Here is a 24,023-nt window from a genome sequence, read left to right on the forward strand (position 1 = left end):
ACTTCTCACAGAATCCTTATTCACATCAAATAAAACCCCAAAGTTTTGTGTAAGAGTCACAGAATGATGGGTTAAGAACGTGATTCCCTACCCAACAGTTCTTTTAGTTATTTAAAAAAAAAAAAGGCACAGAGGACAGTTGGGTATAGGGGCCACACTGGTGGTACAGAAGGTGGTCCAAACACTGGCATAGTTGTGCAAGGAAAGGTGGTAGCCAGGGACAGTTGCACCTATGCAGACCGGCAGGAACTTACAAGGGTTAGGGGAGGGGACTGTTCACTGCAGAGAAGCTTATGTCCTTTTCTCTTTCACTTCCACTGCAAGCTGATAACCTGGGGCCTTCAAAACCCCAAGCAAGATATAATGCTAGGAAAAGGAAGTAGTGTGTATAAATACATGGAAACTGCAGAGTACAGGCTATGTATGGCGCTTAGTGACTAATTCAGTTTGGCTGGTAAAGTACATGGTGGGTAACAGTGCTAGTTAACGTGGAGCTTGTACTATTAGTCTCCTCTCTATTCCCTCTGCCCTAACCCCTGGATGTAATGCATTATCACTTCCATGGTTATTATAATAAACCAAGCACATGCTCCTACCTCTGCTCTCATATCTCCGTCCCATTCTGCTCCAACAACAACCACATGGATAGGGTACTTTAATGCTTACAAAATGCTTACCTTCCTCAAGCACAGAGTCACATCATTTCTCTGATCAACCGTCTTTGGGGATTTCCCATCTTCACTGTCCTCTACCCATGCCTTCACTTATTACCTACGTGCATTTTCTTGTCCTCATCCTTTTCCCTGAGATGTTCATATGTCCCAAATCAAATGTTACCCCCTAAAGAAGACTTTGGTCATAACCTTAGACTTCACATAAACTTCTATTTTGTACATGTAATCACATATTTATCATCATATTACCATCTATGTAAGTGCCGTGTCCCCCTACCAGACTATAGGAACCACGTCTTATCTAAATTCTACCTCCACTGGCAGCATTCTACATGTAGTGGGCACTTTAATATTTAAACTTGGAATATGCTGGGGAACCACTGAAGAGTGATATAAGCATATCTGTGACAAGAGTGTGAAGGGTGAATTAGAAGAGTTGAGTCTACAAATAAACTAGTTATGAGGTTTTTACAAGAACCAAGTGGGTACAGCTTGGATTAGGAGGAAGCAGTTGGAAGAGAAAGAAGACACTGGAAGTGAGAAAACAACAGAATTCAATTAAACAAATACTTATTAAGCACCTACTACACACAAAGTACTAGGGAAACAAAGACAAAAAGGTTCACACTGTCATGAAGCATATATTCCACTTGGGCATGAGTGTGTCTTGGAGAGGGGATGCAACCTGTATACAGATAAGTAAAATACAAAGTGGAGAGCAGAGAAGTCAAAAGCAATCAAAGTGTTCCAAAAATATTTGAGGAGGGAGAGAGTACTACCAAATGGAAAGGAGGCGAGGGGTGGCAAATGGGAGGGTACACAAAGTTAGGGAAGAAGGCAGTCTAAGATAAGGAATTTGAAATTTAGAAACTGGCAGAAAAGTAGGAGGAGTTTTAGACTGGCCAAAATGATAAGAAAACAAATGACAATTTTGAGAAACTGCAAGATATCAGGCACGTTAATGTACTGTTGTTGAAACTGTAAAATGCTGCAATCATTCTGGAAAGCAATTGGGAACTATACCTAAATCATTATACCAAACCCTTTAAACCAGCCACATCACTACAAGATTCCTTCCACAAAGAGACCAATTAAAGAAGAGAAAGACCCTTATGTACAAAAATATTTATAGTAGCTCTTATTTTAGCAATGCACTGGAAATTAAAGTTCATCAACTGAGGAAGTGAACATAACAGCATACAAATATAACAAAAAGGAATTTCAGAGAAACCTGGGATGACATGTATGAACAGATGCAGTCAAATGAGCAGAAGCAAAAGAAAAATGTATATAACCAAAACACTGTAAAGAAAACCAACTGACAAATATCTAAGAAGCCTAATCAATGCAGCAACCAACGATGAAACATGTTTCCCACCTCCTGAAAGAGCGATAATAGAGTCAAGGTATGGAATGTGACAGGTTTTTGAACACGGTCAATGCAGAAATCTAAATGGCATGACAATGCATATTTACTTATAGGGAGGGTTTTTTTTTTGTTTTTTCTTCTCAGTTGTGAGGCAGAGAAGTGGGTGAAAGAAAAACACTTACTTTAAAAATGAAAACACACTATGGCTTGTATGAGATGGGAATCATGCAAAATCCAGGGACTAGCTTAGTAGTCTACTTTGGCTGGTATTTACTGTGCAGAGGAGTATGCCAAGGGAGGATGGAAAGACAGGTAAGGCTGGTTTCAGAGTGTGAAGTGTCTTAAATATCAAGCTTAAAGAGTTGGTATTTTATTCTAGATGCAGTAAGGAGTCAAAGAAGGTTTTGAGTAGGGAAATGATATGGTAGGACCTATGATTTATGACTACATCAGCAGTCTTATGGGGGATGAACTAGAGAGGGGAGAGACCCAAGGTAGAGATCAGTTAGGTTCACAGATTTAGAGCTGGAAAGGACTTTAGTCCATCTAGTCTAATCCCTGATTTTACAAATGAGGAACTGAGATCTAGAAAGATTCAGTGACTTGCTCAAAGTCACACAGGTAACAAGTGGTTGAGTCAGGATTTGAATTCAGATGTGTTAGCTCCAGGGCTTCCTAAATACATTTACAATTCTTTAGCTGATGGCCAAGTGGATAGAGAGGGATTTGACAGTGCTTAGTAATTGGATAAATATAAGGAGTGAGAAAGAAGGAAGTCAAAGATAACTCTGAGGGAAGTACACCTAAATGTCTAGAAAGATGGGGTACCTTCCACAGAAACAGGAATGGTTAGAGGAGGAGTAAACTTTGGGGGCAAAGATAAGACTAGTGTTGCACGTACTGGAGGTTTTGTCAGGATATTCACATGGGAATATCCACCAAGCAGCTAGAGGAGCAAAATGGGAGCTCAGGTGGGAGATTAAGGCTGGTTCCATAGACTTGCAAGTTGCCTCTACTTAAGGGACAAATGATCCCATAGGAATGGATGAGGTGACCACATAAAGAAGGAAACCCAGAATTCTGGGGAACCTTCACTTAGGGCACAAGATAGATGTTGATGTAGCAAAAAAGGTGCAGAAGGACAAGCTGAGTTTGAGCTAAGGACATGCAGGTGAATGTGGTATACGGTAATAAAATTATATCAATCAACAAGCAGTTATTAAGTGTCTACTAAGTTCTAGGCACTGGGGGTGGATACAAAGACAAAAAAATGAAATAATCCTTGCTTTCATGGAATTTATATCCTAGGAAATGTGTAGCCTGAGTGTACATGTATGCACATGTGTGTGTATGTAGAGAACATATAGAGAACAGAAAATGAGATAGTTATGTCTGAGGTAGTTAGGAAGAATACCAGCAGTTTTGACAATCAGGAAAGCTTCCTGTATAAGTTTTGAATAGAGAGATTCTGTGAGGTAGAGAGAGAGATAACGAAACATTTTCCAGGCATTTAAGACAGTCACTTCTAAAGCTCAGACCTGAGATGGAATATCTTGTGTGAAGATGAGTAAAATGGTCGGTTTGATTGAAAAATTGAGAGGGAAGGGAGTAACATATAACGAGGCTGTAAATACACGCTGCGGTCAGAATGCGAAGAGTTTGAAAAACCAAAGGCATTTTGTATTTTATCTTAAAGAAAACAGGGAGCTAATGTATAGATTAGAAAAGTGACATGGTCATATCTACACCAAAGGAAAACCATTTTTGCAGATGTATGTAAGACAGATAGGAGTGGAATCAAGGGCACAGGTAGAGAGATTAGTTAGTCTAAGCAATTACTTAAAAGCTAAAATGACTTTTTGGGGGAGGAAGGAAGGATGCCTTCAAGAAATTTCAATTAGGCTACAGCTTATCACATCAAAAGAACTATTCGAATCTAACTCTTTCTTGGAAAATCAAGTCAACAAAATTAGAAATGATCTCATTTTAAAACTTTCATTGGGAGGAAGTGACCCAAATGGTCAATGATGCAGATTGGAATGGGGCAATATACAGTTTTCAAATGTGAAAACTTTACAAAAAGGCTTCCTCCCTCCTCCAATTTTATTTTTGCCCTGTAGCACCTCTATAGTTCTCACTTCAGAGTTCAGGCTTTTCAATTAGGGCTCCGTTGCTGTGTTCACATGACTATCATTAAATAGTTAAAAGAACTAAACAAGTCTCTGAGTATTAGTTGTCAAAACTGCTAGGTCAGAATACCAAACTGTTAAGGATTGGGTTTCACTGCTAAAATAAGCTATTTTAACTACATTTCTGTGGCTTTTAAGATACCCTTTCAAGTAAGCACTAATCTTAGTGAATGAATCTTTTATATAAAATCATTTCTGTAATAGGATAGTATAAATTTCTTCAGGTAGTTTAGGCTCATTAAAAATGATTAATCAAAGTATTTCTTACTTTCCTGAGGATCAAAGATGAGTTCTTACATCTATATTCACTGCTATGAAGGGGAACAGAGTTGGACTAGATGACCCTTAAGGACTACATTCCAGTTCAAACATTCTAAAGCTCTATAAAGGCAAGAATAAAAGGAATTTGTATTTAAGACACCCTGAGGTAGAAAATTTCATTTTTCTTTTTCTGCTCTTACCTGGGCAACTATGCTATGCATTTATGAAATATTTTAGTGACTACATGAACCATTCCAGAAGAGGCATTTGAACTGTTTGACTCAGGCATACAATTTTTTAGAGTTTCTGTTTTGTACTAGTGACCCCCCAAAAAGTTTTTGAGGGAGCCTGGATCACCTCACCTTACCTAGGTTGGAAGCACAGCATCTAGCATTTAAAAACTTATCTTCTTGGACTCTGTAAATAGAATTTGCTTCTGCACTGCTACACAGTGCAATGTCATCAATGTAGTGGTCTAGTGGTCTGAAGAGCCAAGCATTCCAAAAGTATAGCTGAGAGAAAGATAATTAGTTTTCCTCCTCTCCTCCTACCTTATTATCTTTTAGTTAAAAATCATTTTAACAAATAAAAATACTCACTAAAGAGAACACCATTTCTAATGTTCCAAATTTAAAGAAATTCTTAGGTCAATGAAGTACAACTTGTTATTAAGACATTAGTCTTACTGTCAGGTTTATTTAGGCAGAACAATTCTGTTAACTCACTGACATTCCTTTGCATTCAATAGCCTTTCTCAAGTTTGTTTTCAGTGCTCTAGTTTTCAAGGGTATTGATGATCAAAACTGGTTTTTTATTCTCTCCAGCAGGAAAATCTGAACTGCTTTCTTACAACTAATCAAAGGGGAAATGCTCCCTCTCTGTTTTCCTGCCTTGCCATACAAGGGGACAATGAAAAGAGAAAAAAAAAATCTCACAATCACAATCTCTGTCAATGCATGATTCTCTGTCCTAGTCAGAATTTCCCTCTTCAATCAGCCATCTATACTATCTTTACCTTTCTTTTTTTTTCTTTTGGAGGTAATACATGTGAAAATTCTTAGCTTCCCACTTCCATGACCTTTTGGCTAAAAACTTTTTTTAATGCCTTTGGCACACAACAAGATGTATAATCATCTCTTCCCTCCTTAACCTTCAAATTTCTTTCCAGCTACATACTATCTTTTTTTTTTTTTTGGAGAGGGGAAGTCAGGGCAATTGGGGTTAAGTGACTTGCCCAAGGTCACGCAGCTAGTAAGTATATCAAGTATCTGAGGCTTCAGGTCCTCCTGACTCCAGGGCCAGTGCTCTACTCACTGTACCACCTAACTGTTCCCATACTATCCTCTTTAAAAAAAAAAATTCTTTCCCATCACAAAGTTAAGCTTAACTTAGAACACCATTAAAAAAACCCACATTTGCGAAGAATATAAGATTCGTAAGAACATAAAGTGACTATGGCTTCAACAAATTAATGATATTCCTTGGAAAGCATATTTATTAGGTAAGATATTAACATCATTAACTTTTCCAAAGTCATCCTTTTGGTTCTATCAAATATGTGCTGAAGTTTAAGTTCAATTTCAGAAAATCAGACAGCAACCAGAGTAGGTATTGCTCTACAAACAGCATTGAGATCTTACCCCTACTAAAACATGAGGCTGGCAGGCACAAACATATATCTCTGGTTCCTTGCTCTTAGTTTCGGTCCTTTGGGGCTAAATGGAACAAAACTATTTCCTTTTGACAGTCTTTCCAATGTGTGACAATGGACTGAGGATATTTTCACAGAAATCTCTGATATTATTTAGTTCAAAGCATGAGTGAACAAGAAAGAATTCCCTTTAATACATTTCTGACATATCATTATCCAATATTTGTTTGACAACCTCCAGTAATATGGAAATGGAAGCTTTTAGAAATAGCCTCTTTTACTTCTAGGTAATTTTAATTTTGGAATGTTTTCCGTCATGTCAAGACTAAATTAACTAGAGATTTCAAATCACCAGGCCCAAAGGAACTACATCCCCTCAAAGATCTACTGGGGTGATAATTACTTTTACCTTTGGTGATCCTTAACTTCAGTTCTTTGGAGACTGAAACATTCTATGACTTGAAATCATGTAACATCACCACTAAAAGAACACTGGCATTAAAAAGATAAGATTTTGTTTCATGCAGAAGACCAAGGCCATTAAAACTTTTGAAATTCTCTATGGGCAATCCAGTTCTCTCCCCACTTTCTGCTCCAATCTAAGTCATTGTCTATCTGCAGTATTTGTTCAAGTTTATAGACTAAAGGATGAATTCTAAAGGCTGCTTCTTCCTGTGTAGATAATTAGTCTTTTAAGTGACTGTGGATATGTTTCCAGTCTTGATGCAATCAGTGCAATGTCACAGGCAAATAGGAGGAACTGGAGGACCTCATCATCTCTAAGGAATTCCTCTTCATTCTGTGTGGGTCAAAAGACCACTGACTCAAGTTAAAAAAAAAAAAAACAGAGGTGTCTCGGTTTCTCAAGGCAGAAAAAAACCCAGAAGCTTTATTTGATCAAATCTTGAGAATTAGGCATCTCTCACTACCAGGGCGGAGACAGCAGTGAAGAGAGGCGAGGAGAAGAAGGCAAGCAGGGAGATATATACCCCTGTACAAACAATTCTAAGAAATCCCACCCCAGAGTCTGGACCCCCATCCCCATTTGCAGAGACAAGTGGCCTCACAATCTAACCAGGAATAAGTTTTTACCCAATACAAGCACAGAAACTACAGAATTACCTTATAGGGAAACTTTAATGCCAAGATGGCCATTTGTAAGTAGGCTAGGGGAGGGGGAGATGGGAATATCATCTGGTTTCCCTGAAATCATACGATTTACAGGAAAACGAAACTTAGGCGTGGTGAGGTTCACATCCTAACTAAATTTGTACTATCTCTATTTGAATATTGCCTTGCCTGAGTTATTCATAGGGAAGCTTTCACAATCTTGTATTCCATTCACAGCTGAGGTGACATCTATAAATCTAAAGAAGGTAGGGGAGAAAGACATTCCTAAAGGCTAAATAATCAGATTCCCAGACTCAAATTTATCCCGTTTCCCTTTTCTCTAAATATTGATTCTCAAACATTTTAGATACAAATACACACACACACACACACACACACACACACACACATATATATATACATATTCTTTGTGAAGCCTTCACACTTTATTCTCTCACTACCTCACACAATTTTGTATGGAGCCATATGTGTGGCACACGTCTTGTGGTGTGTGTACATTATTCTGTTTCAGGACTCATGGGATATTAATGATAAGAGGGCCATCAAACACATTTATCATAGTTGTTAGATCTTTCAAGGAATCTTCTATCATTTTAACATATTTTTGTGGAAGACTTTATGGTGACATTTTATTCTACCAAATCAGACGCTTTTCAATAATCAACAAGCAACTCTGTGAGTACTGTGAATTTTGTCCATCCTTTGAGTTAATTGCATGATGGTAAAGATGTGGTCCATTGTGGAATATGGCTAATGAAAGCCTGACTAGTTCCCTCTTAATACTCACATCATGGATGCTCTTGAAGTGTGAGCAAAGTATTCCCATAAAAACGTTATACAGATGGAAGATCAGGCATATATGGGTTGGCAGTTATTAATGACCTTTTGGTCACCTCTTTTGGGTAACGATAAGCTCCACAGTTTTCCACTTTTGTTATCTTCTCTTCCTTCTTTCCTGGAGAATCCTCAGGGGATTATTTGAAATTTGACTCCTCCATATCAAATATCCAACTCTTGAAGCAGGAACCAGATTAATGTGTTTAACAAAACAAATTTAAATGTTTAACAAAATAAAAATACAACAAATAAAGCAGCTCTATTGCCTAAATAAACATTATTTGTGATTTTTTTTTGACAGGACAACTGGGGTTAAGTGACTTACCCAAGGTCACACAGCTAGTACATGTGTCAAGTGTCTGAGGCCGGATTTGAACTCAGGTCCTCCTGACTCCAGGGCCAGTGCTCTACTCACTGCGCCACTTAGCTGCCCCTATTGTGATTTTTTAAGTAAATATGTAGTCAACCCTATTGAGACGCATTTCTATTTGAGTATGATGCCAGTGCAATACACTCTCAAAACTGTCACCTCCAACACAGATTTCCCCTGTGCCACTTCCTACAAGAGACTCCTGCTGAACCCTATGGCTGCAATACCTCAACCCATATGACATTACCTTGCATTATGTTGTGTTTGTATGTGTATTGTTTTACTCCAAGAGAAGGTGTGCCACTTGAAGGCAGAGACTCTGTAATACCAGTACCTAGGCAGAGTGTGGAACGTACTAGCAATGTAATGAATGCTTTCTGTCTTCATACTTGATCTAGTCCAGCTGCTTATCTCCAGACTTTAATGTCATTTTCATTTTTCCTATAGGCACCCCAAGGATGGTGCTACTGTCCTGGGAGCAAAAAGATTTTGTCCTAAATATCTGTGTAGTTCTCCCCTATCTTTTGATTGTCTGCTAATATGCTCCCAGTTTCATGCTTAGAGGGCTCAGAGCAACAGATCGATTGCATCTGTTCTCCCTTCCACATCTTATTTGATAAAAGCAAACTGCTCCTAATCTTCCATCCCTGTTCATAAAATTATACAAATGATTTTAAATTCTGAACTGGTGATGCTATGGCTACCACCTAACCTGCTTAACAAGAAGCTCAAATGTTCGCCAACTAAAGTACTTTTCAGATCTTTTGGTCTTCTCACCTCAGCAATGAATTTACATTGGTTTAACCTCTATATGAATCAATTAATGAATAAGCACTTATTAATATACCAGCCACTGGTAATACAAAGATAAAAATGAAGCCGCCTTTGCTCTCAGGAAGTGTATGCTGTATACACAAAGGTGCACAAAAACAGGAACACAACAAATTCAAGATAGTTTTGGGGAGGAAGGTCCTAAAGCCTGTGGGGATTTGAGACTGCTTCATGAAAGTGGTACTTAAACTGGATTCTGAAGGGATTTAGGGATTCTAAGACACAAAAGGAAAAGAACACAGTCTAGGCACGGAGGCTAGTACGAGCAAAGACATGGAACGGAAATGGGAGACAGACTGTTGTGTGTGAATTAACAGCAAGAAAGTCAGTTTAGTTGGATCAGAGAGTAACGTACAATATAGCCAGAAATGTAGCTTGTGAAGAGCTAACTGGAGGAGTTTGTATTTGATCTGAGAGGCAACAGAGCCACTGGAATTTAGGGATGAGACTGACATAGTCAAAAATGTCCTTGAGCAGTATCCACTTGGCATCTGGGTGGAGGAGGGACAAGAATGGGGAGAGATTTGAGGCAGGGAGACAAATTAGCAAACTATTATAACAGCCCAGACAAGAGGCGAGGACGGTCTGAACCAGGGTGATAGTTTTGTCAAATGGAGCAACAGTGAGGAATATGAGAGATGTTATAGAAGTGGAATCAAAAAATCTTAGTAAGTGATTGGATACATGGGGTGAGGGAATCAGAAGTTAAAGATGACTCTGAAGCTGTGATCCTGGTTGAAAGGATAATGGTACCATTGACAGAAACAGGGAAATTCAGAAGACGGGTAGGTCTGATGGGAAAGAGAATGAGTTCTTTTATGCACAATTTTAGTTTGGGAAACTTAAGAAATATCCAGCTTGCAGTATTTAATAATAATAGCTAACATTAGTAGTTATTTAAGATTTACAAAGAGTATCACAAATATTATTCTGACACTCAAAACAATTTTGTGAATGAAGTGGTAATTACTATCTCTATCTTGGTCTTAAAGAATCTGTAACTTAGGGAAATTAAGTGATGTACCCAAACAGCTAGGTGAGTAGCTGAAGTAGGATTGAAAGTCAACTTTGCCTGACTCTAAGTCCAGTGCTCTATTTACAATGTCACATTGCTTCTTTCAACAGGCTGGTGATGAGGGCCTAGCTCCAAAGAGAGAACAAATCTGCATGTTTAGATCTAGAGGTCATCAGCTCAGAGGTGATAATTGAAACTATGGGCCCTGATGAAGTCACTAAGAATGTAAAGAGAAAAAAGAGAAAGTTGCTCAGGACAAAGCCAAAAGGGATAGACAGGAAGGAGGTACAGTAAGGGTGATGATGAATCAAAAGAGAATTGAGAAAGAGAAGCCAGACAAGTAGAAGAACCAAGCAAAAATACTGTCACGAAATAAGGTAAAAAAAAAAAAAAAACATATCTAGTTAGAAAGGGTGGGTAACCATGTCAAATGCTGGAGAGGTCAAGAAATAAGGCCTATGAAAAAGGAATCAGATACGGCAATTAAGAGATCAAGAGAGGGTAGTTCCATTTTAATGAGGACATCAGAAGCCAAGTCGAGGGATCGTAAGAAAAATAAATGGAGGAAAAAGAGTAGAGACAGATTATTTTAAAAATCTGGGTATGAAAAGGAGAAGTTAATAGCTTGAGGGGATAGTAGGATCAATCTAATGAAACCTTGAGGAAGCAGCAGGGTATGAGCAGGTATATAAAGAGAGATTAGAGAGATAAGAAAATCTGCCAAAGGAAACAGATGGGGTCAGGCATACAAGTAGAGAGATAGGCCTTAGCAAGACAGGCTATCCCTCTGTCAAGAGAAAAGAGTGAAGGTAAAGAGAATGGGGAATGATGTTAAGTTTTGAAATGTATGTTAGAAAAGTACATATCTTCTATTTTCTCAGTCAAGAATAAATTGAAGTGCTCTGCTCAGAAAGTGGGGAGGAGAAGGTTGTGCATGGAAAATAGAGTACAAGAGAAGGTACATTAGTTATCTTTTAAGAGTTAAAGAAGAAGGGAGATTGGGCTTGGTAGAGTACTGCCAGAAAGAGGTTGGGTATAAAGCAGGGCCACTGAGGGGAGATGCAGCAGGAACCTGGAAAGGAAGGGCCTGGTGTCTCAGGCACAGGTGCTGGCCTAATAGGAGCTTTCCAGGAAGTGATGGCTTTGACCTTGTCTGAATACAGCATTGACAGGTGTGAGCAGCAGCCCTGATACAATGAGTTGCAAGATGGGTCTCAGCAGCTCTGCTGATGACAGACGACTTGAATCGAGTGGCTCAGCTGTGCCTTGCAATGAAGGTCTATAAAAGACTATTATAATCACAGGGTCAGTGTTCTTTACATAACTGCCATTTCCCAATGATAATAACTAATTTAAGAGGTCAGTTTTGGAAATATTTTAAATAATGTCATATTTATGATATTTTTATCCTTTCTTCTAACTTCGTATAAATTTTTCTCTAATAGCAGCATGGTGCAGTAGATAGAGCAACTATACCTGGGAGGTAGGAAGACCTTAGAATTTCACCTGAGATAACCTGGGTGAACCTGAGCAAGTGACAACCTTTCTGGGGCTCAGTTTCCTGAACTACAAGATGAAGGGGCTGGACTTCTAAGGTCCCTTCCAGGTCTAAATTGAAGATCATAAGATTCTAAGTGGGTAATCTGAGTACACAGGTCACCCACACATCAGCAAAAAATAGTTCCTGTCTATTAAAATACATAATACAATACAATTAAAATACACAAGGTAGAGAGGGGAGGGGAGAGGCACAAGGTATTATTCAGCATTTATCATGTCCTGCACCTTCAAAGAAAATAATCATGATAGCATCTGTGTAGTCAACATGTCTTTGGCACCTTGCATTTCTTACTCAAAATGATAGCTTCCAAAATATTTTTCTTTAACTAGTCCCATTTTTGCATTCAGGTAGAAACCAAGTATTAAAGTATAAGACAATTTAATTTAGAGTCTCTGAACATTCTCTGAATTACTCTCTTCTTTTCTGCAACAGAAACTTCCATCAAATCACTTCTAAACTGTAATACGAGATGACCAGAAGTCTGATTGAATGATGTTTCTTATTTCCACTAGATATACAAAAAAACCAACTCCGCTAAACTTGCTTCTCTAAAGAGCACCCGTGAGCTGTCCTTCCACTTGGCTGCAAATACCTTCTGTCTTCTGGTTTTGTTTATAGCAGCAACATGAAGAGTGATACAACTTAGATCTTTTGGTAGTATAATCCATTTGCTGATCACTGACAAAGATATTATATTTAGGATACAAACAATTAAGTTTTTCCACTGTTTTGTTTTTTTGTAGGATGTAACATAACTCTCAATATAATTTGTAACCAGCCCATTGTAGTTAAGCCCAAAGGTGAAAGTGGTATATGGTGAGCATGAAGGGGCTGCAACATATTATAAACAAGGAATTAAGAAGGAAAAGTCAAGTAAGGGATGTTATTAAAGAAACATATAATTGAAGAAGATGGTTGGTTATGGGTGATCCGCATATATGTCCCATTGGTATTTCTCATGGTGTCAAACAAGAGTTAGGTAGGTCTCTAGAATACTGGGTGGACCACTTGGGCAAACTTATGGGAGTATATGAACAAGAGCCACAGAGGATGGGAAGGCAAGGATGGCCTCAGATCTATATTATTGGAGGGAATAATAAGATTATAGATAAATGCCATTAAATAATTATTTTTCCAGTTGTTTTTGACAATCTTAAAGTTGTGGATCTTCCTACACCTCCAGCACCCAAATCCCCTCCACGAAATTGCCTAAGTTTTAACATAGCTCTTGACATTGCGTCCCAAAATTACTTATTATAATTCTGGAATACTCAACATAATTATATAATCAGCAATCACAATTTGTATCTATAAATTCATCTTAGCAGCTCACCTTCATTTTTGTCAGCATCTAATAAATTCTGAAATTCTGTGTGGAAAATCTCCAAGTGTTTTTCAATGAGCACTTGCTCACATTTCCGTGCTAACTCATCCTGTGTGCTCTCATGAAGGTAAACCTGAACTCGCCGCTGTTCCTCGAGTAGACGAGCCTCTGCCTAGGAAATAATTAAATTGTATTTCTTTTTAGATTCATGGTGTCTGAATTGAAGGGATCCTCACAGGTCCTCTAATTCCATCCCCTACCTGAATGAGACGTTCTGTGAAGATCCTTAGTGCCAGGGGACTCCTGACTTCCTGAGGCACCCTCCAGTCTACTGCTGCATAGCTCTGCTAAGACACTTGCCCTTATTTAAAACCCAAAGCTGCCTCCTTTACTCCTGTCCATTGTTTCTAGTTTCTGTCTTGTGGTGCCAAGACAGACATGCCTGAACCTTTAACATCACGGCCCTTCAAATACTTACGAGTCAGCTTTCATTCACCAGCAAGTTTTCTCAATGTACCCTTAGGTAACACAGAATTCTAATCCAAGAAACCAAGGCTCACACAGATTAAGTGATGTGCTCAAGGTCATAAAGGCAGTAAGTAAATAAGAGTAGTATGATTTGAACCCAGGACTTCTGACACCAGAAGCCAGAGATTTCTCTCCTATGGTCTGTGATCTCCAGTTTTTAATGATTTAACATATAAACTTTAGTAAAGAAATCTCAGAAACTGAATTAATGTATTACAGTATTTTGTAAAAACATCTACAAAGACAAAGAGGTTCCAAGAAGTCTAAGAATGAAAAGGATAAAATAGCATTGGGATTACATGACCGCTACTGTACCACTCCCTTCCCCAAAGTTATTTCCTATTCAAATTCCTTTTTAAAACAATTTCATTATTATGGTACTTTGGTGGATCTAAGATTTCACCAGTGTGGATATTACCTTATTAAAGCAGCTTAAAAACCCCGCTTGTTTTCTCATGCTGTTTCTTGCCTAATTTTTCAAAAGGACACCCACAGAAAAGTTCAACACGTCTTTAATTCTGCTATCTTAAAGGGTCACCTTTACTACTCAGGCTTGCCATCTTTTTGTCTCTCGTTTTTTCCTTTTCTGACAAGCACACTATGCACGTCCTTTATACCACCTTCCATATGGTTGGTAATAATATTACCATTATTTAAAATTTCACTACAAAGCAGATTTTTGTCATAAAGCATATCATATAATCAATACTTAGTTACTATACCACAAGGTGTCACCCCATGACATGACCATCAGGGATGTTACATTAAGGATGCAGTTTTTTCATTACTTATGAATTCATTACATGTATTATATACTTTTTATATATGGAGAATGGTGCTAACCAACAAAAGCACGGGTATAAAAGTTGCCTTACGAAAAAGAAATCATAGACTCTTAGAACCTTTGATAGATTGTCTCTTCTATAACCACTGATTCTGATCAAATTTAATGTTTATACTTTAAACTTACCTTTTTCATGTACTCTGTAACAGGATTCTGCTGCAAAAATTCAGTGCTCTCTCTTGTATAAAACCTCTCTGTGTCAGCCAAGAATTGTGATTCAAAGGATTCTTTATATACTGTAAGTGTGGGTCCTTTGGCAAATGCATCATCTTCATTAAGCCCAAGTTCCACTAAAAGCAAATAAACACTCAATTTAAAATTATTTCATCTTTGGTTTCCTGTTTCACAAAACATAGCAATCTTGAGAGTCAGTTAGTTAAAAGATGTAATCAACTATCATAGGTGAAATTCAAAAGTATAAAACCAGCTAGTTCTGATGCATGTCTGAGAGGTCCACTGCTCATCAAAGTTTCTCTCCTAAATTTTTTAAAAGATCACAAATCAACAACACAAACATTCCAATATAAAAAGACAACAAGTAATGTATACGAAATTGTAAACTTCTTTTATATATGATTTGTTAAAGTTTATTTCTGTGATTATGGTTAGTAGGTTTTCAAATTATCAAAGAAGTTAAGTTTGTAAAACATTCGCATACTACCAACATTTTTGTGGCTTTTCATTTTTAACAACATCATAAATAAACAAGCAAGAAATTCAGGATACTCTTAGATTTTGATTAAGTGTTTCTTTATGTTACTGCTCAAATATAATTAGGATTCTGGTTACCACACAGTCCTGCCAATGAAGATCTATTCTGTATTGAACAGTCATTATTAGCCTGAAACAAAATTTAAGCTTACAATGATACCAAGATAGATTTAAATAGTTAAATTCAAGGAAACCTTTATGCTTACAGCATCAAGCATGGAAAATTAGTATGCTTCCAATCAAGTAAAAATAATCTGAATTTTTAAGCTATTTGTGAATACAATATGTTTAGAGTCACATAAATATAAGAAACAAAATTCAATAATAACTTAAAATAATATACAAGTGTTACAACTGTGCCTGGAGCTTTCATTTTGGCCATGAAAATCTAAGTAGCTATTAAATAAATTGAAAGTAAACTATGTTTACCATATGACTGTACAACTCCACTAATCAGTCTTGTATTGATGGTTTCACCATTTCTTTCCTTTTCTATCAGTTTCAAAACAGCATTTGTTACCTTAAAAAGATGATATAAAATCACTTAGTATATGTAATAAATAATGCCTCAAACAATGAAATGTAATACAAAATAGTTAAGAAAAGAACTGATAATAGTTGTAATAGCTTTTAAGGAATAGAGTAAAATAGGTTACCTGTTTATTTAATGGCCTGAACAGACAATCCCTCCAAGTCACTAATGCAAGCTGGGATTACAGAGAGAGAGAGAGAGAGAGAAACATATTGAGTTATATTTTACATTGTTCCTAGCAGTGAATTCCACTGATAACTGCTCTAACAAACTACTCAGTTAGCTGGCAACATTTCTATGATAAATTATAATATGGAAAGTAAAAAACTATTGCTGAGATTAATTATTTGGGGAACAACTGTTTTAAAATGATTTCCAAACTATCAACTTCAAAAGACAAATCAACTTGCAGAAAATTATGTGGTAAAACTTTACTACAGGTGGGAAGGGCATTCAAACTAACTGTAAATGTGTTCCAATAAATTTTTGACAAACAGAATTTAAATTTATCTTATTTACCAAGATAAGCTCCCCCAACAATAATTTCTGTACACATATATACTTCTTCATTAAAATGAGTATATATAACATCAATCAGTATATGGTACAGACATTATCAGGTGTAATTAAAAATAGTCCAAAACTGCAGGGATGTGGGTATTAAAAACAGAAGTTAAGACTAATAATAATTCTTATTTTGATTTTGACAGGAAAATAATCCCAAGCTTATCTGGATTACACTGCTCACACTAGATTTCTACTATGATTTCCTGGTAGTAAAATACTTCAACTACAATTTCTTAATGACAAATTATATTCATCTTAAAACACCAATTCATCACTAATTAGCATGTTACCTTTACTTGCTATTTACATTAAAAAGTTTAGACACCCTTAATTGCCTGTCATAAAGCTCTTCTAGTCTTGAAATTCTTTGCAGAGGAGGCAGATTCTTTTCTTCAATGCCTAAATACAATCTTTATTATCCTTGCCTGATTCAACTGGGGCACAGACAAACACAGAATCCTATATTCTCTGATGAAGTCAGAACCTGTTTTCAGCCTAACGAATAAAGTAGTGACTAGAAATTATTTGTTCACTGATTAACTGGTTATAGCCCAGAACTAATGAGGCCAAGGTTTATCCCTCTATTGCCTGTTAAATTTTGCTCCAGTAAATCATCATCCTATCATCATAGCGCATGTTTCATGTTAAACAGTTGAGATGACCATGAAAGTAAATGTGTGAGAAAGTTGCTGTTGGACACAAGGGCCACTGAAGGTGAGTTGATGGAACCAACTATAAGAAAAACAAATCAAAATTCTTGAGTTCGTTCATAAATGACTAGTATGCTTAGAACTGTTACCAGGAATGTTTTTATACATACACCTGATCCCTTTCTGAAAAACACAGGCTAAGCAGCAAAGCATACTCAGCGGGGACAACCTATTGTTTAATTAAACAACATAGTACTTGAGAAATCAAAGTTTTAATTGGTTTAAAATATAAGGCGTAAGTAAAAAGCATTAGCATATGAGAGATGTATAGAACATATTAACAGGAAGGAAAATCTTCCTAGAAAAAACAGAAAGAACTCCTCATTTCTTGTGAATTTCTTTTTACAGCATTAGATTAATAGCTACAAACGGAATCAAGATTTGCATATTCTTTTGATAGCAATAAGGAATAGAGCTAAATTTCACCATTGTAGGAACTCCAGGGTGAGAAAATTTTTCTTTGTAAACTGTCTTAGGGAATTGCCAAGAGCACTGAGGGGTTGAATAACCTGCCCAAGGTCATACAGTGAGTGTCAGTCAGGACTTAAAACCTAGGTTCTTCTGGCTCCAAGGACAGCTTTCTGTTCACTTTACCACACTGCCTCTATGTTATCTGGAAGTATCATATTAAAAAAAAAACCAAAAAACAAAACCGTAACTCCAGGGAACAATAATGTCCATTTTAAGGGCATTACATGCTGTATTTTAAATTATATTTAAACTTAGTCCTGCCTCCAAAGTTTCTTTATGAAGAATTTTTGCTTGGTTTCCATTAAATTTTGTCTCCATACCTCAATACTGCTGTCCCCAATCCACCACAAACTAAACAAAACTCAGCATTTTTGGGTGGGCAGAGAAGAGGGGCAAAAGGTATATAACAATAACACTTTGAAGTACTTCCAGAAGGAGCTACACAGGAATTCAATGATAGCAAATCTGTCATTCATTACAACTATATATATTTAAGGCTCTGGGTCCCCCTTTGTTAATAGGTATTTGGAATTTAATAAGTTTTTAATAAAGAAAAATATTTAGCAATGCAAGCAGATAAGGATTTAAAACTTCAAACCTATGCAATTTCAACATGAACTCAATGCTCAGATCACTATTTTGAGAGTGTCGAAGCACTTTGCTTAAACATCTTATTTGATACCTTCCTTATCATTTGCCTGAGTCTAGAATGGCATTGAAAACAACAAATAAGAAGGTTTAGTAGTGTCTAGTTTGATTGGAAAACAGACCTGCTACAAAAACCTTAAGACTTCTATTACTCTATATTCTGGCAGTTTATGAAGTGTTACTTCATAAAAAAGTAACCCACTTTCTGAGTCTAAGATAAATATTAGAAACATTAAGGGAATGATATCTCAAATGTTATCTAAGCCATGCTTTGAGAGGAAAAGTATGTAAAGATTTTGAAAGATGTTCTACATTTAAAAACTATCAAAATTCAAAAATTTTTCAAGCATTTCATTTAAAAGAAATTAGCTCTATCCAGAAGGGCAGACTGTCCTAGGTATCCAAAGAAGTAAAGTAGAACAGATCGTTTTTGACAATCGGGTCTATCATTTGTATCACAACATTATATGATAACAATTACTCCAGGTTCCAAAACTTACAGAAGACCAAGTTTATTCCTTCTCAGAAAGCATAAATATTAAGAGCTTAATAATGAGCTATGAACTGTTTGATATTAAACAAATGAGGAAAGAGTTTTTAAAAATGACATCTGTTCTGTGCAGATGTGCGGTTTTACTGGTGTGGGGAATTCTCTGGTCTGGAAACTTCTTGCACTCAAACTAAACCAAAGCTCATTACTGCCCTAAGTCTTAGAGAGTGGCCTGGAACATTGAGTGGTAGAATGGCCTGTCAGTGATTACACAGGGAGCATGTGTTTGAGACAGAAGAATTGAAATATATCTGACACCAAGGCATGCCCTTTATCACCCACTACCAAGCTGCTCACCTACAGCTCAGATCAAGTATGTGACAAGGCTGAAAGCAGGTAAACTGAGCCTAAAACACACTGATACTACACCACTTTCATAGGATTTCTGAACATTAGTTTCAATTCTCTCAAAGAGAGAAAAATCAATATTTATAGAGAAGGTACCATTTCTGCTCTGTTCTTAGTAGTATCGAGAAACAACACAAAATTGTTTCATATATACTACTCTTGGAGGATTACCTGCTAGTGTCAAATGAGTCAGTAAGCCTTAAAAATACTTCTCTGCACTTCAAAAGTAGGTAAAAAAATCACAAGAGTCAATTATTTTACTTCTGAGTAGGTATTTCTGTCCACAAATTTGTTCAATTTGGCATATCTACATATGTGGTAATAAGAAATTCACTTGGAAAGTGTTATTTAGGAGAGAAAAAGACCAAAACAACAAGTCTGGTTCATGTTCTGAAGTATTACATAGGAAAGGCTGATAAAAATTCATTTAACATCTAGCCCCTGCAGGAAGTTCAAGCCCTTCGTAGGCAGTCAAGGCAGAGCTTGAATTGAAAAAGGAAGTAATATGCTAGGAACTGATCTGCTTGTGGTAGGAGAGGGACTAAGAAGCTGTCTTGATCTTAAATAGGTCTGCGTCTATCCCCTAACAAAGATGGACTCAGGATGGGAAGGAACTCTTAGTTTTAAAAAGTTTGTGCTTCACTAGGAGAGGATTAATTTTATTGGCTTTACTTTGAGTAAGACTATTTGGGAAGAAAACAGCAAGAATGCCAAGAGTACAAGAATATTCTGGGTAAGTTTGTGCTTCCAGAGGACACTGTTGGAGAAATTCCTCTGCATTCCTCTTGGACTGGATTGTTTTGACAAGGAGTGGAAACAACGACACAAAGAAGTGTTAGAGTACTGATATCTCCCATCTTCAACTTTAAAGTTATTAATGGGAAGAAGCCTTTTAAAATCTGACTTTGCTAAGAGGATGACTACATTAGCGCTTTGGAATTCTCTGTTTTCAGCAGGGCTACCACGGCAACATCTTTACTTTTAGTGTGAAAATAAGACGTCTTGGAATCCTTTACTTGTTAACAACATGTGGATATTTTGAATTCCTTGAAAAATGGCAACCCAAAATCCCAAAGAGTAGCATGAACTCTCAACAGAAATAAATTATGTACTCTATTTTAATAAGGGGGAGTGCAAAGATCATGCAGATTGCCCATTCAGCTTTCCAAAGAAGTTATATGATGAAATAAAATCATGTCTAACTAAACATTAACTACACATTAAATACATTGCGAAAAATAAAGTACTTGATGGGATGTTAAGCAATAAAAGGGAAAAAAGAAGTTTTATCTCATTGGAGAAAATCTTAGCTTTATCATTGCTTTGTACAATTGTTTTCCTTGTATAATTAATTCTCTGTAGCTATCATTATTACTTACTATTACTGCCTACCCTGTTTCCAAGACTTAATTCAGTTGATGGAATTGTAGTGGAAATACAATGTTGCACCCCGGCACTTACAACAAAAGGTGCAATGTTTCTTTAAGTGCCTAATAGTTTTCCACTCCTTTGGGCTGAAATTGGAGCCTCTCTGGGTCCGGTCTGGCCTGCAGATCAGTAGCTCCATCATTCGTGAAAAAAGAAAATAAGTAACTGGCAGCACAACAGAAAGGGAAGGATGATAAAACTTAATTTTTTTTAAATGAGAGAAAAATACCTTGAGGAAAAAGAACCAGACCACCTAATGTATGAGTCCACACAATTATATACCTTGAAACTTAACTGTTCATATCAAACATAAAGAGGCTTGACCAGTACCTAAATTAACAAGCTCTGGTGGCAAAGTAAATAATCTCAAAAGAAAGCTTGAAACTGATGCAGAACCACAAGAAAACACACAATGATCACAACCAAGGAACACAACATCAAAAGACATTAGACTTCAGATGAATGCAATGACTACTATTCATCCATAGAGACACTGAGCTGCAAGCATGTATGGAATGCTGCCTACACTGTCACTAATGGCAGATGGGTAGGTTTCTGTTGCTTAAATATCTTCCTTTGTTATGAAGAAACACTGCAGGAAGGGAGACTACTCAGATGCAAGTGATACAAAACAACCACAAAAAGCACAAAGTAAAAAGGCTGAAGCCTTGAAATGAGAAAGCACTGCTTTCTTACAACGATTTGGGGACATAGTGAAAGACCATTATGTAAGACCTATAAAAAAAAAGTGCCTGTGGTACCTGCAACCCAAAGTTTGTCAATCAAGGTAGGGGCTGAATTATTTAGCTTTTTTGTTTCTGACTGGTTTGTGATTTCATTAGTATAGGCAGCAAGTAAGATAAGTTGATGTTCATGCCCTGAGAGGTGATGTGACTTGCCAGGGAGAGTTCCATGGCCAGCAGAGGTCAGAGGCTGGATGTAGGCCTAGGTCCTCCTGGCTGAGGTCAGACGTTTTTTCAATAAACTCTGCAGGCTGCCCTTCTTGTTCACTCATCTATGTCAAACACCTCAATAAAACTATTCTTTAATAGTGTAGTATCTGGCACACATCTGATCATGGGGATAGAGAAAGGAAAAGCAGTAGCAGCCCAGAGAGAACATATCTGTGCTGATATTTCAAGCTCTATTTGTAATTAATAAAAATGCTATACTTCTCACAAAAGTTTGTGTCTGTACACATACACAAATGTATATACATACATGTATGTACACACACACACACACACACACACACACACAGAGTTGGTTTTGGGTAACAAATATTTTTTCAAAGGGAAAAGAGGAAACAGCAAGAGTGACTGAGGCCCATATATCACTTTCTCTCCCTTACCCTAGGCTCTACTAAATTCTATTCTAACATTTTCATCCCTCCTACCCCTTCAGAGATTTGGGGTGGGAAAAAGTAGGTACAATATCAAATGCATAGATTGCCAGCATAACCTTCTGCAAAAACCCACAGTACTTTATTAAGGCTATATAACAGATAATTAGATAAATCATTATAATTCCTCAAAACATTTTTGTCATATATAGAGAGGATGACGCCTTTGAGGTCAAGAATTAGTTAAAATATGCATTTTCTTTTAACATAATTTGATGGAATCTGATTAGCATCATCACTATGTTATGGCTTCATTACATAGAGCTGGACATTGTAATTATATATGTTTAAAATAGATTTGCTCTACAGTTGCTATTTCATCACAAATGCAAGATGCACTATTTGTCTTCCTTAGTGCCCCTCCCTTAATTGCTCTAGGAAAGCTTTCTTGGCTAAACTGCTGTATCAGCAGTGATTTAACCACTCAATGTTCCCACTTCTCAATCTATTGACAAGAAATTCACATAATAAGGTGAAGATTTCATTGGATATTTCTTGGTGTTTCATAGGGCAAAAAGGCAACAAGGTTCTGACACTACAAATGATGAATACTTGGAGATTAGAAGTAGAAAGTAAATGCAGCAGCTTTTCAATCAAGACACACATAACATTCCAACTACTTACCCTAACCTTCTGTAATTCAACAAAGCACTTAAGTGGTATTTAGTGATAGAATTTAAAAGAACAAGTAGTAATCGACCAAATAATCTAAGACAATATAACATCTACATTTAGATCACCTTACAAAAAGATGATATATCTTCAAGAAAACAATACACATTTTTAAGGTGGCTTTTCTAAATCCTTACTGAATAGATTTCATATATTCCTTTTCGTCCTTCATCACACTCACGGCGAACCCAATGTCGATTGAGGTAGGCACAAATCCCATTCAGCACTTTGCTTGAAAATCGATAATCTTCCCATTGTTGAGTGTAGAATTTCAGTACACTCTCATCCATCAAGTCTTCTCCATCCTAAAACAAGTAAGTTCACTAAAACTTTAAGACCACTCATTTTTAATGTCAATACATTAAATTAAAATTAAAACAAATTTAGTTCATAAAAATTTATCTATGGTCATGCATATTTCTAACAATGACATAAGAGAACATAACATATCCTGTAGGTTACAGAAAAAATATGCTAAAAAATATTCTAAGAATAAAATCTGAAGGGTCTATCTATGTATGTAATACACGTAAAAATACACAGATTAGTGAATAAGGTAAATTCTGATGTTTCAGGGAAGGATAAGTTGTTACTTTAGATACAGAGCAAAGCATTCCCCCAAAATAATCATTTCAAAGTTTCAGAATTCTAATACTCTTCAGTCCACCATGGCACCAACATTATTTTTCAAATAAGTATGTAATATGCAGAAGAGATCATGCGAATAAAAACTTGTGATATATGACTTGTCTCCTAGCAACTTATTTCTTTTAACAAGAAAAAATATTTTTATTTCTTAAATATTTCAAAAGATATTATTTCATTGGAGTAGATATTCTTCCACTTAATACATATCAAAACATTTCCATGCCTTAAGTAGGTCTTTTCATGAGTTTCAGGGGCCAGAAAAATTTACCACCTAAAGACTAATTTTGTGGTAACAAACCTCTGAATTATTTTTATTACATGTAAAAATGGATTTTAACTTTTAGTTAGGATTTATTTTTTTCATTACCAATGACTTCTACCTAGTAAATGAAATAAAAGTCTCATTTTTCCAACTCATCTCAACTAGGCAACTTTGGGCAAGTCACTTTAGCTCATCTATGAATCCATTTCATATCTAGCAATTCAGAGGGTTGGGCTAGATAATCTCTAGTGTCCCTTCTAGCTTCAAAGTTCTATGAAAGAGAATGAGAAATACTCCTCTATAAGTCCCTTGAATATTTTTTAACAAACAAGTTATCTGTACAAAAGGACTAAATATAAACAAATGTAAAGGGAATTACTATAAGAAACAAAATTTAACTTCTCTGTCACTAAAGAATAGCTAGAACACGTTTATATAATGCAAATGTCTTGTGCTTTACCTATACACATTGAGCAAAATGACAGGATT

At 36.5% G+C, this 24,023-nt stretch overlaps 1 protein-coding gene across 2 annotated transcripts in view; it reads right to left on the minus strand.

The window, feature by feature from the left end:
- The window catches only part of CUL1 (cullin 1), a 117,474-nt gene that overhangs the window by 32,915 nt on the left and 60,536 nt on the right, over positions 1-24,023 (minus strand). For both annotated transcript variants that reach the window (XM_036759510.1, XM_036759509.1), the window contains exons 4-8: positions 22,762-22,929; positions 15,953-16,003; positions 15,726-15,816; positions 14,712-14,875; positions 13,223-13,385 (exon numbers count right to left, since the gene is read on the minus strand). In XM_036759510.1, coding sequence (XP_036615405.1) covers positions 13,223-13,385; positions 14,712-14,875; positions 15,726-15,816; positions 15,953-16,003; positions 22,762-22,929 — 637 coding nt within the window. The remainder of the gene's footprint in view (positions 1-13,222; positions 13,386-14,711; positions 14,876-15,725; positions 15,817-15,952; positions 16,004-22,761; positions 22,930-24,023) is intronic.

Source organism: Trichosurus vulpecula, chromosome 5, assembly GCF_011100635.1.
Source record: "Trichosurus vulpecula isolate mTriVul1 chromosome 5, mTriVul1.pri, whole genome shotgun sequence".
NCBI classification, from domain to species: Eukaryota; Metazoa; Chordata; class Mammalia; order Diprotodontia; family Phalangeridae; genus Trichosurus; species Trichosurus vulpecula.